We start from the raw sequence: 21,473 nt of genomic DNA, 5'->3' as shown, positions 1-21,473 counted from the left end.
AATATCACCGTTGATTTAGCATACTTTGATAATTTAAAAGTCGTCCATCCACGCCACAACCCCGAAATCCACGTCGCTCCACGTCAAGAACAAAACCTTGCTCCAATACAAAACTACCACGTGGCTATCTCACAATACGATCCGTTAGATCTGACACGTTGGCAAATCATGACGAAGCTAACCAATCAGGAGAAACTAAAGTGTACGCAACTAAACAGTTCACACATCACTGAATCATTTCCTATTATATACGGATCTATCGAGCTGAATCATCATCATCACTGAGTAACCCGAAAGCAAAGACTGAGAGAACCAAGGCTCCGATCTAACAATGAGGAAGAGGACGCTCGTGTCCGTTTTGTTCCTTTTCTCGCTTCTGTTTCTTCTTCCAGATCAAGGTACGTTTCGATGTATATATGTGTTGATTTTGAGTAGATAGATATAAGTGTTGCTTAGGATTCATATGCTGATGATGGCGATATTTCTGTGGTGTTTATCATAGGAAGAAAGTTACACGCGAATGCAGAAGAGAGTTCCGATGATGTTACAGATCCACCAAAAGTTGAGGAGAAAATTGGTGGTCACGGTGGTTTATCGACGGATTCCGATGTAGTTCATAGGTTAGTGTTCTGTTAGTTTCACGGTAGAACTTTCGCTTGGATTGCTTGAATCTTGCCTTATTCGAATTCGTTTGATCGACAGAGAGTCTGAGTCGATGTCAAAGAAGACGCTTCGCAGTAACGCGGAGAAGTTTGAGTTCCAAGCTGAGGTTTCTCGGCTTATGGACATTATTATCAACTCTCTATACAGTAACAAGGACATTTTCTTAAGAGAGTTGATCTCCAATGCTTCTGATGTAAGCAGCTTCGTGTACATTGTTTTAGTGAGTTTTTGGGATACCTCGTTAAATAGGGGAACTAATAAGTGTCTGTGTTGGTGATTTTCAGGCCTTGGACAAAATTAGGTTCCTTGCACTCACTGACAAAGACGTTTTGGGTGAAGGTGACACTGCTAAGCTTGAGATCCAGGTTAGCTACATGTTTCTCAATATGATTTTTATGCTTGAGAGTGTTGAAAATAGAGTTTCATCGATTTGTTTTATCAAATGCTGATCTCAGTAAATTTAGCCTTTCGTTGGAATTGTGTCTAGTGTAAGCTTTTTTCTTACCTCCGTAACTATGCTATGGTATGCAGATTAAGCTAGACAAAGCCAAGAAGATTCTTTCTATTCGAGACCGGGGAATTGGTATGACTAAGGAAGACTTAATCAAGAACCTTGGTACCATAGCAAAATCTGGAACGTCAGGTACGTTACTTATGTGGTGATACGTTGTCCTGCATAATAGTATGGATCAATAAATTCCATATTTCTAAGATCTTGCCTTTCGCAGCTTTTGTTGAGAAAATGCAATCAAGTGGGGATTTGAACCTTATTGGACAATTTGGAGTTGGATTCTACTCTGCCTATCTTGTTGCTGACTACATTGAAGTCATTAGCAAGCACAATGATGACAGCCAGTAAGTTGATTTAGAGGGCTTTGTTTGGCAATATACTTGTGGGCATGTAAAATCATTGAAAAGCTTTTCTGATAACTTCTTTTCCGTTTTCAGGTATGTATGGGAATCAAAGGCTAACGGTAAATTTGCTGTTTCCGAGGATACATGGAATGAGCCTCTTGGACGTGGAACCGAGATTAGATTACATCTTAGGGATGAAGCTGGCGAGTACCTAGAAGAAAGTAAACTTAAGGTGGGTAATATTTTGATAAGAAAGTAAATTTCTCTTTTGTTACAAACCTAAATTAAGCAATGCAAAGAACCAGAATAACCCAGGGTTTGTTGTAGAGAACCCCAAACTCTCCTGAGGGGAAGTGGTTCAGCATTATTATGAATTCAGTGCACTGCTTATTCAATATTTCTGTTTATCCTCTCATTATGGTTGCTAATGATCATTGTTGTCTACTACAGGAATTGGTGAAGAGATATTCTGAATTCATTAACTTCCCTATCTCCCTCTGGGCTAGCAAAGAGGTTGAAACCGAGGTCCCAGTTGAGGAAGATGAATCAGCTGATGAGGAAACTGGTGAGTATTAATGAAACACCATATTATAATTTTCTGCTGCAGTGTTATCTTTTTTCCCTTCAGTTTAGGCAGCCCTGATTTTTGGTAATGGTACTTGACTTCAGAAACCACCTCTACCGAGGAAGAAAAGGAAGAAGATGCTGAGGAGGAAGATGGTGAGAAAAAGCAGAAAACCAAGAAGGTGAAAGAAACAGTTTATGAATGGGAGCTTCTGAATGATGTTAAGGCTATATGGCTGAGAAGTCCAAAGGAGGTGACAGAGGAAGAGTACACTAAATTCTACCACTCTCTCTCAAAGGTGAAAACCATGCGTTAACTAAATCATACTTGTTACATACTAGGTGTAAAATTTTCGTGTGGATTTCCCTGACCCCAGTTGTTATACAGGATTTTACCGACGAGAAGCCAATGGCTTGGAGTCACTTTAATGCTGAAGGTGATGTTGAATTCAAGGCTGTGTTGTATGTTCCTCCGAAAGCTCCCCATGATCTATACGAGAGCTATTACAACAGCAACAAGGCGAACTTGAAGCTATATGTCAGGAGGGTGTTCATCTCAGATGAATTTGATGAGCTTCTGCCTAAGTATTTGAGTTTCTTGAAGGTAAACTACTTGAAAGACAAACTAAGGGGTTCTTTCAATACAAATTTATGGGCTAAATCCCTAACGTGAGTTGCTTTTGCAGGGTCTTGTTGACTCTGACACATTGCCTCTAAATGTATCAAGAGAAATGCTTCAACAACACAGCAGCTTAAAGACAATTAAGAAGAAGCTTATCCGAAAGGCGCTTGATATGATCCGCAAGCTTGCTGAAGAAGATCCTGATGAAATCCATGATGATGAGAAAAAAGGTATTCCATAAAACAAGTTTCTTGGTATCAATCCACTTTGACCGTTCCACTTTTTTTTACCATTTGGTAGCTTCATCTTTCTGAAACATGGTCTAAGCTTATTGACTTGTTGGCACGCAGATGTGGAGAAGTCTGGTGAGAACGATGAGAAGAAGGGTCAATACACAAAATTCTGGAACGAGTTTGGCAAGTCTGTCAAACTAGGTATCATTGAGGATGCTGCTAACAGGAACCGCTTGGCAAAACTTCTTCGTTTTGAGACGTAAGCTCTGTTACTTTTTTTTTAATACACGTCTGTCCATTCATTAGCACCAGCAGGCTAAAGATTTGTATTTTGCTATTTCAGAACAAAGTCCGATGGAAAATTGACTTCCCTGGATCAGTACATTAAGAGAATGAAAAAGAGCCAAAAGGACATATTTTACATCACAGGAAGCAGCAAGGAACAGCTAGAGAAATCTCCATTCCTGGAGAGGCTCATCAAGAAGGGCTATGAGGTTTGCATTGCACACGAATAATTCTTCTTTAAATGATCTCCAACTCGCATAACACGTTCTCATACTTGTGTTCCCAGGTCATCTTCTTCACAGACCCAGTTGATGAATACTTGATGCAATACCTGATGGATTACGAAGACAAAAAGTTCCAGAATGTGTCCAAGGAAGGACTGAAGGTTGGGAAAGATTCAAAAGACAAGGAGCTGAAGGAAGCATTCAAGGAGCTAACAAAGTGGTGGAAAGGAAATCTCGCTAGCGAAAACGTAGACGATGTCAAAATCAGCAACCGTTTGGCTGACACTCCATGTGTAGTCGTAACATCCAAGTTTGGATGGAGTGCTAATATGGAGAGGATCATGCAGTCCCAAACTCTCTCGGATGCTAATAAGCAAGCTTACATGCGCGGAAAGAGAGTCCTCGAGATCAACCCACGACACCCTATCATCAAAGAACTCAAGGATAGAATTGCAAGTGACCCAGAGGTAAAACAAACATAAGACCCATCAATTCTTTTTTTTACTTACTGTCTATTAGAGAAATAAACTAACATACCAAATTCTCTCAGGATGAGAGTGTGAAGGAAACAGCACAGCTCATGTACCAGACAGCTTTGATCGAGAGTGGATTCATACTCACCGACCCAAAAGACTTTGCTGCCCGTATTTATAACTCAGTCAAGAGCGGTCTGAACATCAGCCCTGATGCAGTAGCCGACGAGGAAATCGAGGCAGCAGAGGAACCAGAGACCAGTGAGGCAACTGAGACGAAATCAGATGACTTGGCTGGTGGTCTAAACATTGAAGCCGAACCCGTTGAGCAACAAGAAGAGAACACCAAGGACGAACTGTAGATTTCACTTCTGATGTTTCTCCTTTGTGTTTACCTCTTTAGTTTAAAGCAGAACATCGTTTTACTCGAATATCAAGATTAGTTTAATTAAGCAGTTTTTGATGGATTATGTAAACGCACTACTTGCATTCTAGAGATCAAGGAACCTAAACTTCTTCTTTTCAATGTATGAGTTTTTTATCTTTCAAGATTAATGGTCCTGCTGTCCGAGTTTATCTAGATTGTCCGAGTTTATCTAGATATGGTACCATAATATGCACTCTCTTTAGCTAATTTGGCCACCTATCATGCATATATTACTCGGTGTTATTTTCCACAAAATTTATTTTCGAAAACTTATGACTTTTGCAAAAATTTCAAACAGATAATCTGTAAAGCTATAGATTTTATATGGAAAAAGACTTTAATCAATATATTCGTGATAACATGGCTTTTCAAGATGTTGTTTTATCTTGTATCACTTTAAAACATAAAAGAAATTGGTCAATACTTTTGTGAGATCATCACATATCTTGAGCTTGACCCTTGAGACAACGTATATATAGAGGTGCTTTAAACTCTACTCTTGGTCTTTCTTTTTCCTCTTTTCTCTCTTGGTCTTTCGTTTTGTGAATATTCCAAACTTAATTTCTCCACCAAAAGTACTTTTTTTTTTTAATAGAGAGACAAAAATAAACAGTGATGATCATAACAGTCCTTCATTCTCATGTCTCATTCTATTTCATCATCCTTAGCTTCCTCTTCTTCCATGGTACGTAATATTCATATCTATCATACTTTCATATCAGTATGAATATTTCTATATAAAATGTAAATATTAACATATAGCTAAAGCATTGCATTTGGTAGGAAGTGATGGTGCTACAATAACCATCGTAAATCGATGCAGCTTCACCGTGTGGCCGGGAATTTTGTCCAACTCCGGAAGCGGCGATATAGGCACCACCGGCTTCGAGCTCGTTCCCGGTGGTTCACGTTCGTTCCAAGCTCCAGCTAGCTGGTCAGGTCGGTTTTGGGCACGAACCGGTTGCAACTTCAACTCAGACACAGGACAAGGCACCTGCCTAACCGGGGACTGCGGCTCTAACCAGGTCGAATGTAACGGTGCAGGAGCAAAACCGCCCGCTACACTCGCCGAATTCACAATCGGGTCAGGTCCAGCAGACCCGGCCCGTAAACAAGACTTCTACGACGTAAGCCTCGTGGACGGTTACAACGTTCCCATGTTGGTGGAAGCAAGTGGCGGGTCAGAAGGTACTTGCTTAACCACGGGATGCGTAACGGATCTAAACCAAAAATGTCCAACGGAGCTCCGGTTCGGGTCCGGGTCAGCATGCAAAAGCGCGTGTGAGGCTTTTGGTAGTCCAGAATATTGTTGTAGTGGCGCGTACGCCTCACCCACCGAGTGTAAACCATCGATGTACTCGGAGATATTCAAATCTGCGTGTCCAAGATCATATAGCTACGCGTTCGACGATGCTACAAGTACGTTCACATGCACTGATGCTGATTACACCATCACTTTTTGCCCTTCCTTGCCTAGGTAGGTTAACTTATTTTATTTTTGTTTTCATTTTATTTGTTCCCACTTGCTTTTTGGTAAATGCACACGACGAGCTTAGCTAGCAAAGTAAGGTGATTGGCTTGAGCCAGGCTAAGAAAAAGAAGTTGATACTTTTTTTTTTTTTACACGTAATAAAGGAGTTTATAATAGTCATTCCATCAAAGAAAAGGAAAACAAAAAGGTTATTACAACACGTACCATAGGCCTACCATTATGAAACGGGGAAGCACAGATAAATTATTAAAATTTAGTCCTATATTTAGTCCTATATACTATTATTCTGATAATCTGATTAAAGTTGGAATATGTTACAGCCAAAAATCGGCAGCGAATGGGTGGAGAGATGGCGGTGGATCAGTACAAACCTCACCGTCACCATTATCGACGTGGTTGTCCGATGTCTTCACCTCTGATTCCTCAAATGTTCAGTCTTCCCAATATTTACTCATCTTTACTATTTTTCTTCTTCTGCATTTTTGATATTTTTGTTTCTCATTTCCGGGTGTATATTTTCTATCCTATAACATTTTTATGTTTCATGATTATGATTATGCACATTGATGAACATTTAATTTAACCAAATTTATTTGGGGGTTGATTTAAATTTTGGCGGAAAATAGCCTAAAGTCCATGCAAAACCGTATCCAAATGCAAAGTATATGAGATGCCACTAACTTTAGGGTAGAAGTACGATAAGTGTTATAGTCGCAAATTAGTAAGCAACATAATAAAATACTACCAAGTGAAAAGGACTCGTGTATTTATAGATATATAGTATTAGTTTTTGTTTTGCTTTGATGATGGATGATGTGTCCGATAAGAATTACATTGATGGAGAGATGACGAGAAATGCAAAAACTTGGAGTGGAAAAGAAAGGGAAACAAAAATAAAAATAGAGGACTATAAGATAACAGAAACAAAGGTGGAAAGAAGTACAAGATATTATCTAGAATAAAAAAGATACAAGGCAAACAAACATCTATATGGAGACTTTCTTAAAGAATGAGGTAAGACTAAAGGAAAGTAGACGGAGTGTTATATGAGATCTCCTAAAGATCTATTGATTGGTCTGCTTGATGATTATGTGTCTTTATACTGATGTTTGCACTTAAACCTTTTGATGATAAGCTAATCATAACCTTCTATTAGTCCTCCAAACCTAGCTAGACGATCGTCTTGAATGGGTCCGGTTCCGGTCTTATGATGATAAATATCAGGTGAAAGAGACTTTGATATTAAGGAAAGTATGCTTAAACCCTTGTGTTACACACATCATGTATTGAAGAGTTAAATGTCAACTTAGGTAAATTAATGTTTGTTGTCAAGTGGAAAGAATGATTACGAATTTACTATCCTGAATTAACAGCATCATTCAATTTGCCAAGCTTATGCCTTATGGACTTATTGTACAGGATCATTCGATTAACAACATTCACCTAAAAAACTATGGTCCTTTGGATGTCTGGGGAAAGAATGGAGTTCTGATATATATAAAAAACAAATAGAGAGTCAAGAACACATTATCATTCATAAGTACAAATCAGTCTGCTCACTGTGCACTTGTTTCGCCATGGAGCAGAGGAATTGATTCAGAGACTTTTCAGCAGTCACTAATGCAGCCTCAACTTCTTTCTGCTTCTCCTCTGTTGTGCCTTTTCTTTGCTCATGAACCAACTGTACTTTCCGAACAAGTTTACGCAATTCCTATTAACAACCAATGGGATAAAGATTACATCCATTAAACCATATGATGCTTCTTGAATCAGACCTCTAGGTTCAAAGATCCATACACATGATAAACAAGTCATACACATCTCCTTGACTTATTCAATTTTAATTTGACTAACCTGTCTATCGAAATCAACACTCTGAAGAGAATAAACCTCCTTTGTAAGTTCCACATTTTGACTGATTAGGCCATCAAACCATCTCGCAGCCATAGCCGTATATTCGTCAGACCCCTGAAAAGTAGTTGAGTTTAGACACCAAACAAGTTAAACGTACTCTACGAAAACAACAGACACAGTTCTCTTCATCCATCTCGACATGTAATCAGTAGCTTGTTAAAAGGCTATTCATGAGTGTGCACAGAAGTGGGAATGTTGTGGTTCAGAGATCCTCTCCTCTTCCCCTAAGGAGGTTGCGGAAGCTCTTTTTTCCTCGTAAGAACCTGGAATGTCCTCTCCCCCACTCTATTGGCCACTATATTTATTAAATCCTCGGCAATTAACCACAAAATCTTCCCCTCACCATAAAATCATATCTCCCATGCAGTTACTGAAACTATCCTAAAGATGGAATTTAACTAAGCGATCTAGGAGACAACTTTCTTGTGTAAATCACTTAACATGAATGGTATACTTATATTGAGATACAAGTTTACACTTACCTCCTCTTCATCTTCTGACTCTGTTTCTGTATCATCATCATAACTGTCTCCAACATCATCTGCGACATCCTTTGCTGAACTAATCAGCGTCTGCAGCGTTGAGTGATCACCCTGCTTTGTAGCATTAATCAGAGTGTCCATCAAATCAGGTTCAACTTCACGCAACAATTTCCCTGAGAGCATGTTATACCACATTAGCTAAAGAATTTACAAACATGGTAAAATACAAAGATAACATCCCAGATAATAGTTCATCTACATAAAAATGATGTTTTTTCTCACCAATATAGTTGAAATGTCTACGCTTTCCTTCTCGAACATCCGAGCCTAGTCTCTGCGGCAAAACAACGAACACCTTATGTGCATTGTGCCAAATTTACGATTAACGTAACTATAACGTCCAAAATGTACTCATTGTGACTTACCTTCGCAAGCATCAATGCATCATAAACCTCTTCACCAAGCGACGCAGCTCTAAGATGAGAAAGTCAATTACTTTAAAACCAGAAACTTCAACACAAATATAAAAGTGAAGATTTTGAAAAGATGATGTTTCCAAGTTTTGAGAAGCTTACTTCAGAATCTGCTTAACCTGATCACCGGAGAAGGAAGCAAGTTCCATACCCCATTTAACGGCACGGCGAGCATCACGCTTCCGCTGGTTACGACTCCTCAACGAATCAGACTCGTAACCATCGTTATCACCATCTTCTTCGGCAACAATAACAGTAGGCTTTAAAGCTTCCGGTGGCGCGGGACGAATTCGCCGACGAGGTGGAGACCTTTCAGTGGAGAAAGACGAGAAGAGAAGAAGAGTGGGGATAGAAGAAGGTGGGTTCGGTAGCTTTTTCGAAAACAAATACCGGAGATTACGAAAATGGTGATTACATTGCGGCGACAATTGCCTTATTGGTCGTATTAGTTGCGCCATTGCAAGCTCCGGCAAAATCGTTCCAAGGTCAGAGCTTTATCTAATCTACACTCTATAAACTATAAAGTTTTCTCTTTTATCAAAGTCAGTTTTTTTTCTTTATATATACGACTTTTTTTTTTTGGCTCTGTTCATTGAGTTTGATTCCAATCAATACATACTCATCTTTCACAATACACACAAAGACTGAATATTTCTGCTTTCATTATTTATCATCCAGTGAAGCTAATACGAGAGAAAGAGTTTGAAAATTTCCAGCCAGAGGAGGGTTTGATGTTGAATGTTGTAGGTGTTAAGCTGAGGCCAAACATTTCCTTTGGTGTTAGAGTTGAGTCAACGAATCCAACCAATGTAGCTATTAGAGAAGCACTCTCTTTGCAATGCTCTATGTCTTTGGTGTTGTTGTTCCATAGTTTGTGTGTTACTTGCAGGCTTCTCCGTTTTGAGCTCAATTCAACACCCCATTTCTTGTAAACTTCTTCTTTTTCCTTCTTTCCAAACTTGTTTGGTATTTGCTTAGCTAACCATTCCCTCTCGCGTGTTACTGCTTTGGCAGTTTGTTTCCTCGATGTCTCGGTCGAGTCTTTTAGAAAAGATAGTCTTCGGAGTTCGACTTCCATGTAAACAAAGTCGGATGGATCGCCTTTGAAGAGCAAGAAAAAGTATGTTCTGTGAACCAAAGGTACATTACATACTTGCCAAAGCTCAATTATTTGGCTTTGTTGTCTCTCAAACTCTGTTTTCTCGCCGCCATCATCTGTGTTTTCTGGCTTCATCGTCTTTGTATCAGTATCGTCGCTATGCGTGGAATGGTGCTGCATTGTTCTTTCTCTAAGTCCTGCCATAAATTCATGGAAGCTGCTACTGCTAGTCTCTGTATCAGAATCTTTGATGCTCTGTGCGTCCATGGAGACAGTGATATCTGAATCAAAGGATGTGTTAGTGGTCTCGAATATGAAACCTCTACTAGCAGCAGCAGCCGCCGCCTTTGTAAACAAGAGATTTTCTCTGCAACTTCGGCTTCTTCTCATCTTGAAATACTCTCCTGGACTCAAAGTATCATCTATAATATTAAACGAAGGAGATTGTTTCTCTTCTGCTGATTGAATACTCATAAAGTACTCAATTGTCTTCTGCATTTCCTTGACCTTTTTCTTCAGAGCCTCATATGTATTATCGTCTTTATCAGACCCTTCATACACCTCTACACATTTCTCATCCTCTGGAGGTGATTTATATAATTGCTCTGACTGATCCATAGATAAATTCTGTTTTAAGTCTTCTTTCTTTGAAGACAAATTCTTTTTTGTGTCTTCCTTCTCCACAGATTGCTCAGTCTGTTGGGATTCTTCTAACTTGTTTATAGTTAGCACATCTTGAGCTTCAAGTTTATCATAGGCTCCATATTCTTGTACACATTGCTCTTCTTCAGGGAGTGACTTCGTTACTTGCTCTGACATATCTCTAGACAAATACTGTTCCATTTCTTCTTTCTTTGGAGATTGCTTTTGTTTCTCCACAGATTGCTCAGTCTCTTGGACGTCTTCTATTAATTTCTTTACACTTACCCCATCTTCAGCTTCAGGTTTAGTATATAAACTCAACTCCATATCTATGTTTTTTATAGATGAATCAGCATCATCCTTTTGGGACTCATAGTTTTGTTCATATTCCTTCTTTTCAACAATGTCATCTAGTGAGTCTTGGATTTGAACTCTTTCTGCTTCTCCACTGTTTACTTCAATGCATCTAACTTCTTTGCAAGCATCTTCTGGTTCTTGGGTGGTGCTTTGAGCCATCTCCTCCCATTTATCATGTAGGTTATGCCCCGGAAATTGAGGGGTAGTATCATCCAGCAGGAAACCATCCTCATCAGGAGAGTACAAGTTACTCTTCCCCAAGTTATTTAGCATTCGAGGCTCATCAAAATCCGTTGAATCGTAGCTTATTCTTCTTCTTCTGCTATCCATTGAACTTGAAGATGACCGCTCTTCCGCTGTTGATTTAAGCAAATTCTCGACCCGAGATTGAGCTACATCTCTTTGCCATTTAAGTTCATGGATTTGTTCCTCCATCTTTGCAATCAACTCTTCTTTCTGTTTGAGCATTAACGCGTAGAAATCAGAGGTTGAAGAAGCAGAAGCAGGTCCAAGATTCTTCAACTCATTCTCCATTCTCGCCAGTTCCCGCTGCAGTTGCTTCACCAAAGCTTTCTCAGACACAACCAAATTGACTTGAGCATTTGTGGTCACCTCTTTAGCACAAGTTGCAAAGAGAAGAGTGTTTCTTGATTGTTCGAGATGACTACGTGCAGGGCTCATTGTACAGATGATAGCCGTTCTTGCGTTTCCACCCAATGAGTTCTGAAGTATACGAGTTAGCTTTGAGTCTCTATATGGTATATGTCCATTTTTCCCTTTGCTGTAGTAATTTCAATAAAAGACTCATATCAGCTCAAAGATGAAGTGATATGAGACCTAGCAAAGAATTACTAAATTGGTGCAAAAGTGACCTTAGTTTCCGGATGACAGTACCGAGAGTAAGTAAACTCCGATTAATGTGACAACCTTCTTTGAGTCTTGAACCAGCAGATAATGTCTGAGAAGCACGTTCACTTCCAGCTAGATCAACAAAGCACACTGATGCTGCAAGAGTCGCTGAGCTCTCTGGAGAAAATTGTTGACTCGAGCTTTCAATTGTCTGCATGAACAAAAACTTTCATCAAGAATGCAAAAAGGGGGAAAAAAAAAAGATATGAAAGTGAGTACCAGTCGGAGAATCTGATGAGATCTGGAGCTAATCTCATTTAAAGATGTCTCTCCAATCTTCCTCTGAGCTGCAAAAAAATCCACAAATTCAATATATACCTAGTTGTTGGTAATAACTAAATTATGAAGAAAGAAAGAAGAAATAAGTTTTGCTCAAGTACTCTCGCATATAGAAAGAAGTTCCTCAAGATGACTCCTGTCTCTGAGAGTCTCCTCTCTAAGTTTCTCAACGACCGTTCCTCTCTATCAAAGTTGCAAATAGTAATATCAGTAATCAATTTAGTAGCTAATGATGATTAGAGTGTTATTAATGGCGTGATAAAGAAGTTAAGCTGACCTCTGGATCATCTAAAAGCCTAAGTGGAGTGCTACTATCTTCACAAAGGAGATCCCTTACAGCTTCATTGTAGATTTCCATGGCTGAGAATTTTAGAGTGAATTTTCTTTCTTGTTTATGCTAAAGGAAACAACAGAGGATCTCTCAGAGACAGAAATTTAGATACATGGCAGAAAACAAAAAGTTAGGTTCATGTATGTAACCTTGTCAATGTAAGCAAATATATCGTCCATTGCAAATTCAGTGATTCCACTCATGGTGTACGTTTTCCCACTACTTGTCTGTCCATACGCGAAAATGCTCGCTGCAACACAAGAATAGTATTTATCAAAATGATTGATCATAAGGAGAGATGCAACAAACCTACCTATTTCTTACAGTTAATTCCGGAGAGGACACAAAGTGCAACTTCTTTTGCTCCATCATCGTAAACTTGCTTCGTGGGGCATTCGAATCCAAATACCTTGTCTATAACACATTTTTAAATGATTCATATAATAGTATACCTCAAATCAAAATGGTTAGAAAGAGATGCAATTCAAATTCTTACCAAATGTGTAGGAAGACTTATCAGGCAAATTATGGAATTTGCAGATGATTGTGGTGTCGTTGATACATTCCCAATCGCATCTATCGTTCCTCGTCTTCTCTTTCTCGTTTAGCGGCCTAACCCTCACCGACACCAATATCTTCTCTTCTCCGCCCATCTTTCCTTGCTTTCTATATTTCTCTATTGTGCAAATCCAAACCCATTTAAGGATGCTTAAATCAGTTGATGATCATTTGATCAAATTGAAATGATCAGAATTTAGATATCACAACAACAACAAAAAAATGTGTTGAAACCAAACTTCTTCTCATCGTATCAGAAACCAAGAATGAAACATTCAAACATTTCATTGACCAAACCTAATTATCGACATGTAAAAGACTTGGCTCACCTTTTGATCGTCAGCGGTTTGCTGCAAATTGAGAGAGGGACATTATTTATTTGTGAGGGATCATAAAGCTAAAGAAAAGAATTGATGTTGAACAAATTCCATGTCGGAAATGAAGACAGAGACAGATATCAACGAAAATTTGTTGGGATGTGAGAAGAATGAGTCAGCCAAAATAAATAATCAGGTCAAAAAACCCTCTCTAGTTTCTTCTTCCTCAAGTTTTCAGCTGATTGAGCTGTCTGAGAGAGAACATGTCGGCATGGCCATTGGAAATGTTTCGACCACCAAGTCCAGGTCTCTCTACTAAAATAAGAATGATGCCAAATTGTAACCTCTCTTTACCCTTCCCGCTACGGTAAATACACTATTTCCTTGCTGTACAAGGAAAGTTAACCTTATGTTGATGACTAAAAGTCTAAAACAATAAGAATTTACCAGACCTAGTGGTCCCCATTTCAAGCACATATAATTTTGTTTCATATGTAAAATGTAAAAAATGAGATAAAAGATTATTGTGGATTGTGAAAGATTACAACTTGGATGTCGATAATGAGATCACATTTGAAACACTTTAAGAGGTTTTAGAGTGAAATCAAGAACGTTACAAATAGAACTTTTAGACATGGAAAGAGGACTTGAAACTCCAATACACAACCGAATATTCAAATAAAGAAAGTAATTCTTTTTTATGTTCTTTTTCATATATACTTGTATACACATATAGAATAAATTTGGAAGGTAAAAGGAACAAGATACTATGACTAAACCAATCGTAGACCATCTAGGAGTTGTTGATCATGAGAGGAGTCTTGAGATATAAACTTGCGGCAAGCATAAAGCACTGCAGAATGAAAACCAATTGGGTTGTCTATGAACACAAAATGACCACCCTGCGATCAAACAAAATCTCTTGTAAGCGTCATCTTCTTCTCTATATTCACCTCTTAAATGAGAAAACAAATGAATGTGTTTAGAGATTTACCTGTGGAACCCGAATGATTTCGCAAGGGACCTTCATGGATTTCCTCGCTTCCACCGCACCTTGATAGTTCATCCAATCATTCATTCCATAGATAAACGTTGTTGGCACTTTCCACTCTGATGCACTGCACACAAAAGAGGAGTCATCGAGTGTGAGTATGCAGAAACTTTATCAGCAATGTTTTTGGTGGACATACCTTTGTAAGAGGGGCTTCCTAGCAAATGCTCCAAATGAGAAGATGTATTTCAAGCATAACTCTCCACTAGCCTTTGCAGCCAAAGTATGGTACACATAATCTACATTGCAAAACGAACCATCACTATCAGCGATTGCATTATCACTCTCCATAACTTCTATGGAACTTAAAGAAACAATTACTTACCGGTTAGCAATTTGGCTTCCTCTTCTGTTAGCCCAGTTCCCTCCGAATGTGCACCAAATCTTGCAGTTGTATACCGATTTACAAGACCTGGACCCCAAGGACCTAATCCTCTGCACACAAAGCACATTTACAGAAATATAGTGAATATATTACTCCTGCCAACTAATTTCATCGAATAAGTGTTCCCATGCTCAATTGAGTGCCATAAATTTGTATCAACGAAATGAGTATCTATCTAATCAACCTATTGGTGAATGGGAAATGATTATATGAGCATACCTAACCAGCTTCTGAGGAGTGAAATTTGACTCCCATAAATGATTTAGGACTGCACCTTTCCATGTTGCTCTAAATTTAGTGAGCCATTCTGATTTGGCATCTGCTTCTGCTGAGAACCCAGCAGATCCCACCAGAATTAAGTGTTGAACATGTTCAGGATGCTGAAAGATCCAGAGATATGCCCAATGAAAAGTCAGATATCATAATAATCAAAAACTGTCACCACTTACTAATTTAGTTATACCAAATATGAGAATTCACCTTAAGCGCGTATTTAGCAGCAACATAGCCTCCAAAAGAATGTCCTAATAGAATAAAGTTACTGAGATTCTGGGCTTTACGCCATTCCTCAAAGGAGTCGATAAACCATGCCTCAGTTTCTGCACAATTAAAGAAGGAACAATGCAGTTTCATTACTGGTATATCAACTCATATACAAGCCATTAAGAGACTGAGAGGGTACCAATGAAAGTTTAGCCACGATTCATTAACAGTAGAGGGAATAAATACCTTCTGTGCTTCTACATGTAAAATCAGGCCTACTTGAACCACCCCACCTACGAAGAAAAAGAGAGAACTACCTTATTATACATTCACAATGTATACAAGTAGTTTAAAATGGGCAGCAATATCCTGTCTTCGATTTTTAAGACATTAAAATCAAGTGATGGCAACAGCATGAAATCTTTAACACTTGAAGCAACCAAAAGGCCATATTGTGACTAATACAGTTGAGGAAGACAAGTTGAATGATACCAAAGTTGCTTACCCAAGTTGATCAATAGCGATCACTCTAAATCGACTGGCAAGAGCATCAAAATTACGGAAGAAAAACCCTTGAGAAGCACCATAACCATGAACCATGACGAGTGTAGGAGCTCCCTCCTTGGCATCAAATGTAACAGTGTTGATGTAACGTGACTCATTGCTCGTAGACCTAAACCACCTGATTTTAGAACCTGGTGGTCCTGAACCAATACTGACTTGCTCTTGTACATAAGGCGTCCTGAAGAGTAATCATCCCAAAAGAGCTAATAAGCAGCGTATCCCTAATATAGAACCTAAAAAACTCTCCTTTTACATTTCGTCCTCTAAGAAACAATGACCCAGAAACAGGGCTAAACCCAAATTACAGAATTTCAAATTCATTTATGTCAACAATCAATCCAACTGAGAGTTATATCCCTAATTGAGAATAAAAATGTGTGCTTGAGAGAGAAAGATCTACTTGAGGATGGAGAGAAGACGTTTCTCGGCGGCGATGATGTAATCGGTGGACGTAGGAATCCACCGGAGCGAATTAGGCCACAAAATTTTCCATCTTGATTTGGCCGCATTCGTTGCAGCCGACGCAGCAGCAGATGAATCAGCCACCGAAGCAGTAGAAGAAGATCCCACCTTCGTCTTTGAGATTTCTTCCGCCATTCTTAATCTCGAAGCAAAACGGCTCAAGTTCATACAATCACGGAATCACAAAATCAAAATCCACAAAAATCTAGACTTTCTTTTTCCCACGAATCAAGGAATCGAGAAGTTTGCTACTAAATTTTCTTTATATAGATAAACGAGACAAGAGGTTTTGCTGCGAAGTCGCTTTAAGGGGATATATGCTTTTTAATTTGTTCTTCGCACGCGTCATTGCCGACGTCACGTATCCTGCAAAATCACAGAAGCTTCCCGTTGGCAATACTTGGACCTGTCGGTCTGGTCAACTCTTGAAATAATTAGTCAAATGTTTAGCAAAAGTGATTATTCTGACTTTTCACTAATCCAGCAGTGAAAGTAAAGCGTTGTCTCAAACAATTTTCCATTCATAAGAGCAGTCTACTGCAAAATCCAACCGTAAAACACCAACAGAAAGCTAAAAGGTCTCAGTTTTTCAAACAAAACACTAACAACGATGGTTTCTAATCACTAAACCGGAACTCGAGCGCCATTTGTTTAGCTTGAGCTTCTGCTGCAGCTACTAGTAGTAGTACTAGAACTTGGGTTGTTGGAGACACCGAGACACAGTGCTTCAGCCAATGGTCCACCTGGTGTTGTTGAATAGAGCCATGATGGACCTTCATGGCTAACCCACTGATGCTGGTTTGTTCCCTCTGTTTCCTCCATGCCTCCTCCAGCCATTGAGAGTGTCAGAGAGCTTCCCATCGCTTCATCTTGCTTTCCTTCTACAACAAACTGTCTTGTTTCTTGGTTATGTTGTGGTGTCTGGTTTAGACTTAATAGACCCTGCAATGCTCCAAAGCTCTGGTCTACTATTGGCTCTTTCTGCCTGAAATTCAGATCATAATCGAATCCCCGTTTGAGCTCTCTGCTTGATCCAACTTTCAGCTGGACAGCTTCTTGAGTCTCCGGGTTTAAGGTTCCAATGGCATCATCTTCTTTCGTAAACCACCTCAGTCCTCTTCACATATCAACCACTAAGTTTCAGTCTTTCAAATGATTTCAAAGGGGAAGGATTTGAATACTTTGACTACAAGAATGTAAGTAAAAGCACCTGTGGTGATCATATGGAGAGGAGGCAGACGGAAGAGTAGAAAGCACAGGGATCTGGCTTATAGGTTGTCCGTAAAACTGAGGATAAGTTCTCACAAGCTGGCTAGTATCATTCTTAGCCGTACGAATGTCATTGTGGTGAGATGATTGGTGAGATGATTCCACATGCTTTCTTGAACGAGGACGGCTCTTGTGTGTGTGTCTCTCACAGTATTTCTGATCAGGAATCACGTTTCTAGAGCACCTCCATTTCTTCCCATCTGTTCTCTTGCACCTCCATGGCTCCAGATCAGCCGTGTTATTGCTTGCGCTTGAAGCAATCCCCAGCTGCAATGAGCCTCCTGTCGCCACTGCCACAGTTACTGTCATCCACATAGACAACGGCAGATTCTTGTAATCAGCATAAATACTAAACATTCCACTCCTATATGTATCCACTAAGAGGTAACACTGGTAAAAAACTTGACATTCTAATACCATCATAATGGCTTTTAGTTGCATCAAACATGATAACAAGAGATCAAGAACACATGAAACCAAGACAAATTGACAAAAATGGGAAACGTTTAAGTGAGAGGCTAGGGAGATCTTACCATCCGGGTTAGTGTTTGATTGGTGGTTCTTGGGAAAGGGTGTGAGAAGCTCTGGAGGAACAGGAACAGAAGCCATCATGTACTTGTATATATTCCTCTGCCTCTCAAGCTCATGCCATTGAGCTTCGCTGAAAGCTGCACCAGCATCTTCGTTCATACTTCTTCTCATTTCCCCTGGATTTTATCCACCAAAATCACATCAAAACCAACACATAACAACAAAATTCAATTTTTTCATAGCTCAGAAGTCAACAAAAAGGTGAGAACTTGAAACCTGAAGAGCTCAAGGAGAAAAAAGGATCTGCTACAGTCACAGCAGCAGAACCAGAACCGGCGGGTGTGAACATACCACTGTGAGAAGAAGTGTAAGCCTGATTGCTAGAAACAGAGAACATGGGATCGCTAACACCAGCAGAACAGTAACACAAAGAAGAAGAGGAAGGTGATGAATATGATGGATAATAGTGATGATGAGGTAGCACCATAACGTCTTTATGCGAATTTTCTACAACACCAAATCCAAACCCACCAACAAAATCTTCCTTGCGTTCTGCTCTTGTTCCCATTAAACACAAAACACAAATTTCTATATTTTTTATTTCCTGAACTCTGTAATATCCCCTCAAAAAGTCTCAACTGTTACCAGAAACACCACTTCTATAAACCTTAAACCCCGATTTAAAAGCACAACAAACACATAAACAGAGAAACTAAGCTCAAATACCCCTTTTGTCTCTGTAATGGAAACCTTGGAGATACTCAAAGCTTTATTTCTTCAAACAAGCAACACCCAAAAATCCAACAAAGAAAGAAAACAGAGCTTTTTGTCTTAGCCTAATGTCCTCAACATAAAGAAAACCTTAAAAACAAAGGCTCCATCTTTTTTTGTTTTTTTGTCTCTCTCAGTGCGCACTACAAAAATGAGAGGATAGGGAGAGAAAATTGGGGGGGGGGGGGGGGGGGGGGGGGGGTTATTAGGTTAAAGACTAAGGTGAGAGGAGCGGTGTAGCTATTTCAAAGACTCATAAGCCATCAAAAAGCTTTATTTTTGTTTCCTTAGTCTCCAACATTCGACCTTGTTTCAGAATACAGACAAAAATCTTCATTAACTCTCTCTCTCTCTTCTCCCTGACACAGACAGCAGCATCCCACGTTGTCGTTTCCTACACTAACGCCGTTAACACTCTCTCCATTACACCGCCTCTTCAAAAGCTTTTACTTCGACCTTAGGTAACGTCTTCTCTTTTTGTCTCATTCTCAAACTACATCGTACCATGAAGATGAGGATAAAGCTCCGTTAAGTGTAACGGCGTTTTAAAGGAGGGTGCTTGGAGATGTGTGTTGGTAAATAGGACCCATATGAGGTTTCCGTGAGAGCTTCTTCTCATTGGGGACCAGAGAGAGATGTGATGCTCTAACTAATTTACTCTCTTCGGGTCACTTTCTTAGATTTTACTATCTTTTTCACCCCCCATTTCTTTTCTTCTTTCTCTTTTCGACCCCACTACTTTTAATCCTCTATTTTCTTCTGATTTAGTTAAATTCCTTCTCTTATAGATCACATGATGATAATTATTGGGGGAAGAATGGAAATAAATATTGCGGCAAAAAGATAATTTAAAGAATAAAACTACTTATATCCTTTTATCAATTGGGTAACTATAGTTGTCTACTTGTCTTTGTTGTCGTATACCCCTAATTATAGGACCACTCACCTAGGTTCAAATGTCAAAACATATGGACTATTAAGTTCATTGTTAGTAAGTGATATATAGTAGGCCTAACTTAATCGGTGGTTATATAGTTTTTAATAAAACATGTGTGTTTTACCAAAAGAGGACTACATTTTAAAAAGACTCCAAAGTGAACCCCAACTTTTTGGAAATCAGGAACCACTCCAATAAGAGACACAATGCTCATATAAACTCATGATAATATATGTGAGCATTTGTCTACATATCACAAACATAGTCGAATTAAACCATCTATATTCCTTTGTACGGTCTACAAAATGACACAAATTTCAATTATGGTGATAAAAGAATGGAACATACCTTCAACATCAAGCTCATAATGGCATTTGTCGACTAACAATAGTTTGCTTTTATCCTGCTTGCCTCTGTAAATGTGAGCATTAACCTGATCAGAAAGAAGTAAAAATGTGCGTACAAGCAATGATAGATTCAGAGATAAGAGTCACCTCTCAAGAACAGAGTTGGAAAGAACCGACTTGTCTACGTAAGGAATCCCAAGAAGCATCCTCATTGTTGGAATGACTAGAATTTCAAACTTTGTGCATTTCTCAAACAAATCTTAGTTGCTGACAAAATCTTACTTGTTAAATGCACTCTTGTATGAGAAATATCACTTCAAAAAATGATAGACATTTTGTCTCTTCATATTCCATTGTCTTCTGAGTAAAAAGACACGTCTTAACGTGAACTTGGTCTCTCAGAGACATTAATCAAACAAGTTGAATGCAAAACTGCAAGTAACAACAAAATAAAATTTGGGCACAATAGGAGAGGAAAACAAACACGAGCGACTCTGATCTGTATTACAAAAAGACTAGTGTCTAGTGACATAAGATCGTCGATGATCTGAGATGCGACGGACGTTTGGTATCTGTACAATCTCTGGCTAGGGTTTCTTGACTTGCCGATCACGACACCTTCAGCCTCGCATGGGCCGCTATAATAGCTCAATAATGGCCCACTACTAAAAATCCATATTTCTGTTATTGAGTAATCAATAACTTAACACATGTTTTAAATTCCCCGCCAAAGTATGATCATGAGAGAGAACAAAAATTATGAACTTTTTAAAATGGAAATTGATCTTCTTCTTCTTTTTCTGGTTAAAACATTCAACATTTGTATTGTAGTATATGTAGTAAATTTTATGGACTAAACGAAAGATAGAAATATATAGGCAAATCCAAGGGAAATAAAAATTCTAAATATATATATGAAATTGCATGGACTGCCACGCAGTACGATAACCAAATATCCAAATTTATACAACAAAGAAATAGTATTGCGTCAAAATTAAAATACACTCGGGAGTGAAAGAAACAAATTTAATTTGATAGAAAGACATCATACCCCAAAGATCATGTATGTCATTTTCTTAACCTACGTGATCCGTACCGTTTTACAGTTAGATGTGTCGATTATTTATTTAACACCGGAATGTTAGGAAGTCTTGATATATATTTGTCATAACTAGTATAATGGTATATTAGTTGTTGCCTTGGTGGTACGAGTGAATAGAATTTTTCACATATAAGGACGAATCAACCATATCGCCATTAGAAAACCTTATACGTCCAGAAACGGCAATGTAACAAACAAACAAAAAAAAGAATTGGTGATATATTGTTTATTAAAACCTCTACGTTGGTCTGAAAATAGATATAATTGCGTGTCATGAAACAAAGAAATAAACGAGTTAGATAAGAAATAATTGGATTAGCAAGGTTTAGAGGAACAAGAAATGATTATTCAAATGGAAAAGTAAATACTTTT

The 21,473-nt window shown here is 38.8% G+C and overlaps 6 protein-coding genes across 17 annotated transcripts; 2 read left to right on the top strand and 4 right to left on the bottom strand.

Annotated features, from left to right (window-relative positions):
* The first annotated feature begins 124 nt into the window (after positions 1-124).
* Positions 125-4,631, top strand: SHD (Chaperone protein htpG family protein). Of its 2 annotated transcripts, none has more exons than NM_118552.4 (15): positions 125-398; positions 503-620; positions 703-856; positions 948-1,028; positions 1,195-1,306; positions 1,392-1,518; positions 1,612-1,750; positions 1,969-2,083; positions 2,188-2,381; positions 2,471-2,686; positions 2,769-2,934; positions 3,055-3,196; positions 3,281-3,431; positions 3,509-3,913; positions 3,997-4,631. In NM_118552.4, the coding sequence occupies exons 1-15, from the start codon at positions 332-334 to the stop codon at positions 4,279-4,281; spliced, it is 2,472 nt and encodes an 823-aa protein (NP_194150.1). In that variant the 5' UTR covers positions 125-331; the 3' UTR covers positions 4,282-4,631. The 2 variants fall into 2 exon arrangements, with proteins under 2 accessions (NP_194150.1, NP_974606.1); NM_202877.1 differs by having other exon boundaries at positions 278-402; positions 507-620; positions 3,997-4,462.
* Positions 4,632-4,804: 173 nt separating this feature from the next.
* Positions 4,805-6,483, top strand: TLP1 (THAUMATIN-LIKE PROTEIN 1). 6 transcript variants are annotated; one of them, NM_001341649.1, is made up of 3 exons: positions 4,805-5,031; positions 5,130-5,823; positions 6,159-6,483. In NM_001341649.1, exons 1-3 carry the CDS (start codon positions 4,962-4,964, stop codon positions 6,322-6,324), a joined length of 930 nt encoding a protein of 309 aa, NP_001328600.1. In that variant the 5' UTR covers positions 4,805-4,961; the 3' UTR covers positions 6,325-6,483. The 6 variants fall into 6 exon arrangements, with proteins under 6 accessions (NP_001328600.1, NP_001328601.1, NP_001320053.1 ...); NM_001341650.1 differs by having other exon boundaries at positions 5,115-5,765; NM_001341648.1 differs by having other exon boundaries at positions 5,115-5,823.
* Positions 6,484-7,165: 682 nt separating this feature from the next.
* On the bottom strand, positions 7,166-9,288 carry AT4G24175 (kinesin-like protein). Of its 2 annotated transcripts, none has more exons than NM_001341647.1 (6): positions 8,810-9,238; positions 8,660-8,708; positions 8,517-8,568; positions 8,096-8,407; positions 7,693-7,806; positions 7,166-7,549 (listed from the first exon to the last, which is right to left on the bottom strand). In NM_001341647.1, the coding sequence occupies exons 1-4, from the start codon at positions 9,163-9,165 to the stop codon at positions 8,160-8,162; spliced, it is 705 nt and encodes a 234-aa protein (NP_001329545.1). In that variant the 5' UTR covers positions 9,166-9,238; the 3' UTR covers positions 7,166-7,549; positions 7,693-7,806; positions 8,096-8,159. The 2 variants fall into 2 exon arrangements, with proteins under 2 accessions (NP_001329545.1, NP_567696.1); NM_118550.4 differs by having other exon boundaries at positions 7,175-7,549; positions 8,235-8,407; positions 8,810-9,288.
* Positions 9,289-13,492, bottom strand: AT4G24170 (ATP binding microtubule motor family protein). 2 transcript variants are annotated; one of them, NM_001341646.1, is made up of 9 exons: positions 13,212-13,492; positions 12,821-13,000; positions 12,649-12,738; positions 12,474-12,574; positions 12,271-12,390; positions 12,095-12,176; positions 11,934-12,001; positions 11,678-11,865; positions 9,289-11,586 (listed from the first exon to the last, which is right to left on the bottom strand). In NM_001341646.1, exons 2-9 carry the CDS (start codon positions 12,975-12,977, stop codon positions 9,378-9,380), a joined length of 3,015 nt encoding a protein of 1,004 aa, NP_001320052.1. In that variant the 5' UTR covers positions 12,978-13,000; positions 13,212-13,492; the 3' UTR covers positions 9,289-9,377. The 2 variants fall into 2 exon arrangements, with proteins under 2 accessions (NP_001320052.1, NP_567695.1); NM_118549.2 differs by lacking the exon at positions 13,212-13,492 and having other exon boundaries at positions 12,821-13,026.
* Positions 13,493-13,693: 201 nt separating this feature from the next.
* AT4G24160 (alpha/beta-Hydrolases superfamily protein) lies at positions 13,694-16,527 on the bottom strand. 2 transcript variants are annotated; one of them, NM_118548.3, is made up of 9 exons: positions 16,083-16,527; positions 15,624-15,860; positions 15,365-15,411; positions 15,116-15,234; positions 14,855-15,015; positions 14,576-14,685; positions 14,390-14,489; positions 14,194-14,317; positions 13,694-14,101 (listed from the first exon to the last, which is right to left on the bottom strand). In NM_118548.3, exons 1-9 carry the CDS (start codon positions 16,310-16,312, stop codon positions 13,973-13,975), a joined length of 1,257 nt encoding a protein of 418 aa, NP_194147.2. In that variant the 5' UTR covers positions 16,313-16,527; the 3' UTR covers positions 13,694-13,972. The 2 variants fall into 2 exon arrangements, with proteins under 2 accessions (NP_194147.2, NP_974605.1); NM_202876.2 differs by having other exon boundaries at positions 14,194-14,489; positions 16,083-16,499.
* A 79-nt stretch (positions 16,528-16,606) lies between these two features.
* Positions 16,607-20,211, bottom strand: GRF8 (growth-regulating factor 8; the record flags this gene model as incomplete). Of its 3 annotated transcripts, none has more annotated exons than NM_118547.2 (6): positions 16,628-17,261; positions 17,355-17,790; positions 17,947-18,120; positions 18,221-18,496; positions 20,001-20,065; positions 20,147-20,211. In NM_118547.2, 6 exons carry the CDS (start codon positions 20,209-20,211, stop codon positions 16,796-16,798), a joined length of 1,482 nt encoding a protein of 493 aa, NP_194146.1. In that variant the 3' UTR covers positions 16,628-16,795. The 3 variants fall into 3 exon arrangements, with proteins under 3 accessions (NP_001329477.1, NP_194146.1, NP_001329478.1); NM_001341644.1 differs by having other exon boundaries at positions 16,644-17,261; positions 17,355-17,715; NM_001341645.1 differs by lacking the exons at positions 20,001-20,065; positions 20,147-20,211 and having other exon boundaries at positions 16,607-17,261; positions 17,355-17,715; positions 18,221-18,893.
* Between the last annotated feature and the right edge of the window lie 1,262 nt (positions 20,212-21,473).

Source organism: Arabidopsis thaliana, chromosome 4, assembly GCF_000001735.4.
Source record: "Arabidopsis thaliana chromosome 4, partial sequence".
Taxonomy (NCBI): domain Eukaryota; kingdom Viridiplantae; phylum Streptophyta; class Magnoliopsida; order Brassicales; family Brassicaceae; genus Arabidopsis; species Arabidopsis thaliana.
The sequence above is the reverse complement of the archived record's forward strand: the minus strand, read 5'-3'. Positions and strand labels throughout refer to the sequence as shown.

Excerpts from the sequence above, each read along its gene's own strand:
- AT4G24160 (NM_118548.3), bottom strand. The coding sequence starts at position 16,312 with ATGAACTTGAGCCGTTTTGCTTCGAGATTAAGAATGGCGGAAGAAATC. Across the intron at positions 15,861-16,082 it reads CGTCTTCTCTCCATCCTCAA|GACGCCTTATGTACAAGAGC; the intron begins GTAGATCTTTCT and ends ATTACTCTTCAG. Across the intron at positions 14,490-14,575 it reads GGAAGCCAAATTGCTAACCG|ATTATGTGTACCATACTTTG; the intron begins GTAAGTAATTGT and ends TTTGCAATGTAG.
- AT4G24175 (NM_118550.4), bottom strand. The coding sequence starts at position 9,165 with ATGGCGCAACTAATACGACCAATAAGGCAATTGTCGCCGCAATGTAAT. Across the intron at positions 8,569-8,659 it reads ATGCATTGATGCTTGCGAAG|AGACTAGGCTCGGATGTTCG; the intron begins GTAAGTCACAAT and ends GTTTTGCCGCAG. Across the intron at positions 7,807-8,234 it reads AGTCAGAAGATGAAGAGGAG|GGGTCTGACGAATATACGGC; the intron begins GTAAGTGTAAAC and ends ACTACTTTTCAG.
- AT4G24170 (NM_001341646.1), bottom strand. The coding sequence starts at position 12,977 with ATGGGCGGAGAAGAGAAGATATTGGTGTCGGTGAGGGTTAGGCCGCTA. Across the intron at positions 12,739-12,820 it reads TAAGTCTTCCTACACATTTG|ACAAGGTATTTGGATTCGAA; the intron begins GTAAGAATTTGA and ends AATGTGTTATAG. Across the intron at positions 12,002-12,094 it reads ACTTCTTTCTATATGCGAGA|CTCAGAGGAAGATTGGAGAG; the intron begins GTACTTGAGCAA and ends ATTTTTTTGCAG.
- SHD (NM_118552.4), top strand. The coding sequence starts at position 332 with ATGAGGAAGAGGACGCTCGTGTCCGTTTTGTTCCTTTTCTCGCTTCTG. Across the intron at positions 1,519-1,611 it reads AAGCACAATGATGACAGCCA|GTATGTATGGGAATCAAAGG; the intron begins GTAAGTTGATTT and ends TTCCGTTTTCAG. Across the intron at positions 2,687-2,768 it reads AGTATTTGAGTTTCTTGAAG|GGTCTTGTTGACTCTGACAC; the intron begins GTAAACTACTTG and ends TTGCTTTTGCAG.
- TLP1 (NM_001341650.1), top strand. The coding sequence starts at position 4,962 with ATGATCATAACAGTCCTTCATTCTCATGTCTCATTCTATTTCATCATC. Across the intron at positions 5,032-5,114 it reads TAGCTTCCTCTTCTTCCATG|CATTGCATTTGGTAGGAAGT; the intron begins GTACGTAATATT and ends ATATAGCTAAAG. Across the intron at positions 5,766-6,158 it reads CGCGTTCGACGATGCTACAA|CCAAAAATCGGCAGCGAATG; the intron begins GTACGTTCACAT and ends AATATGTTACAG.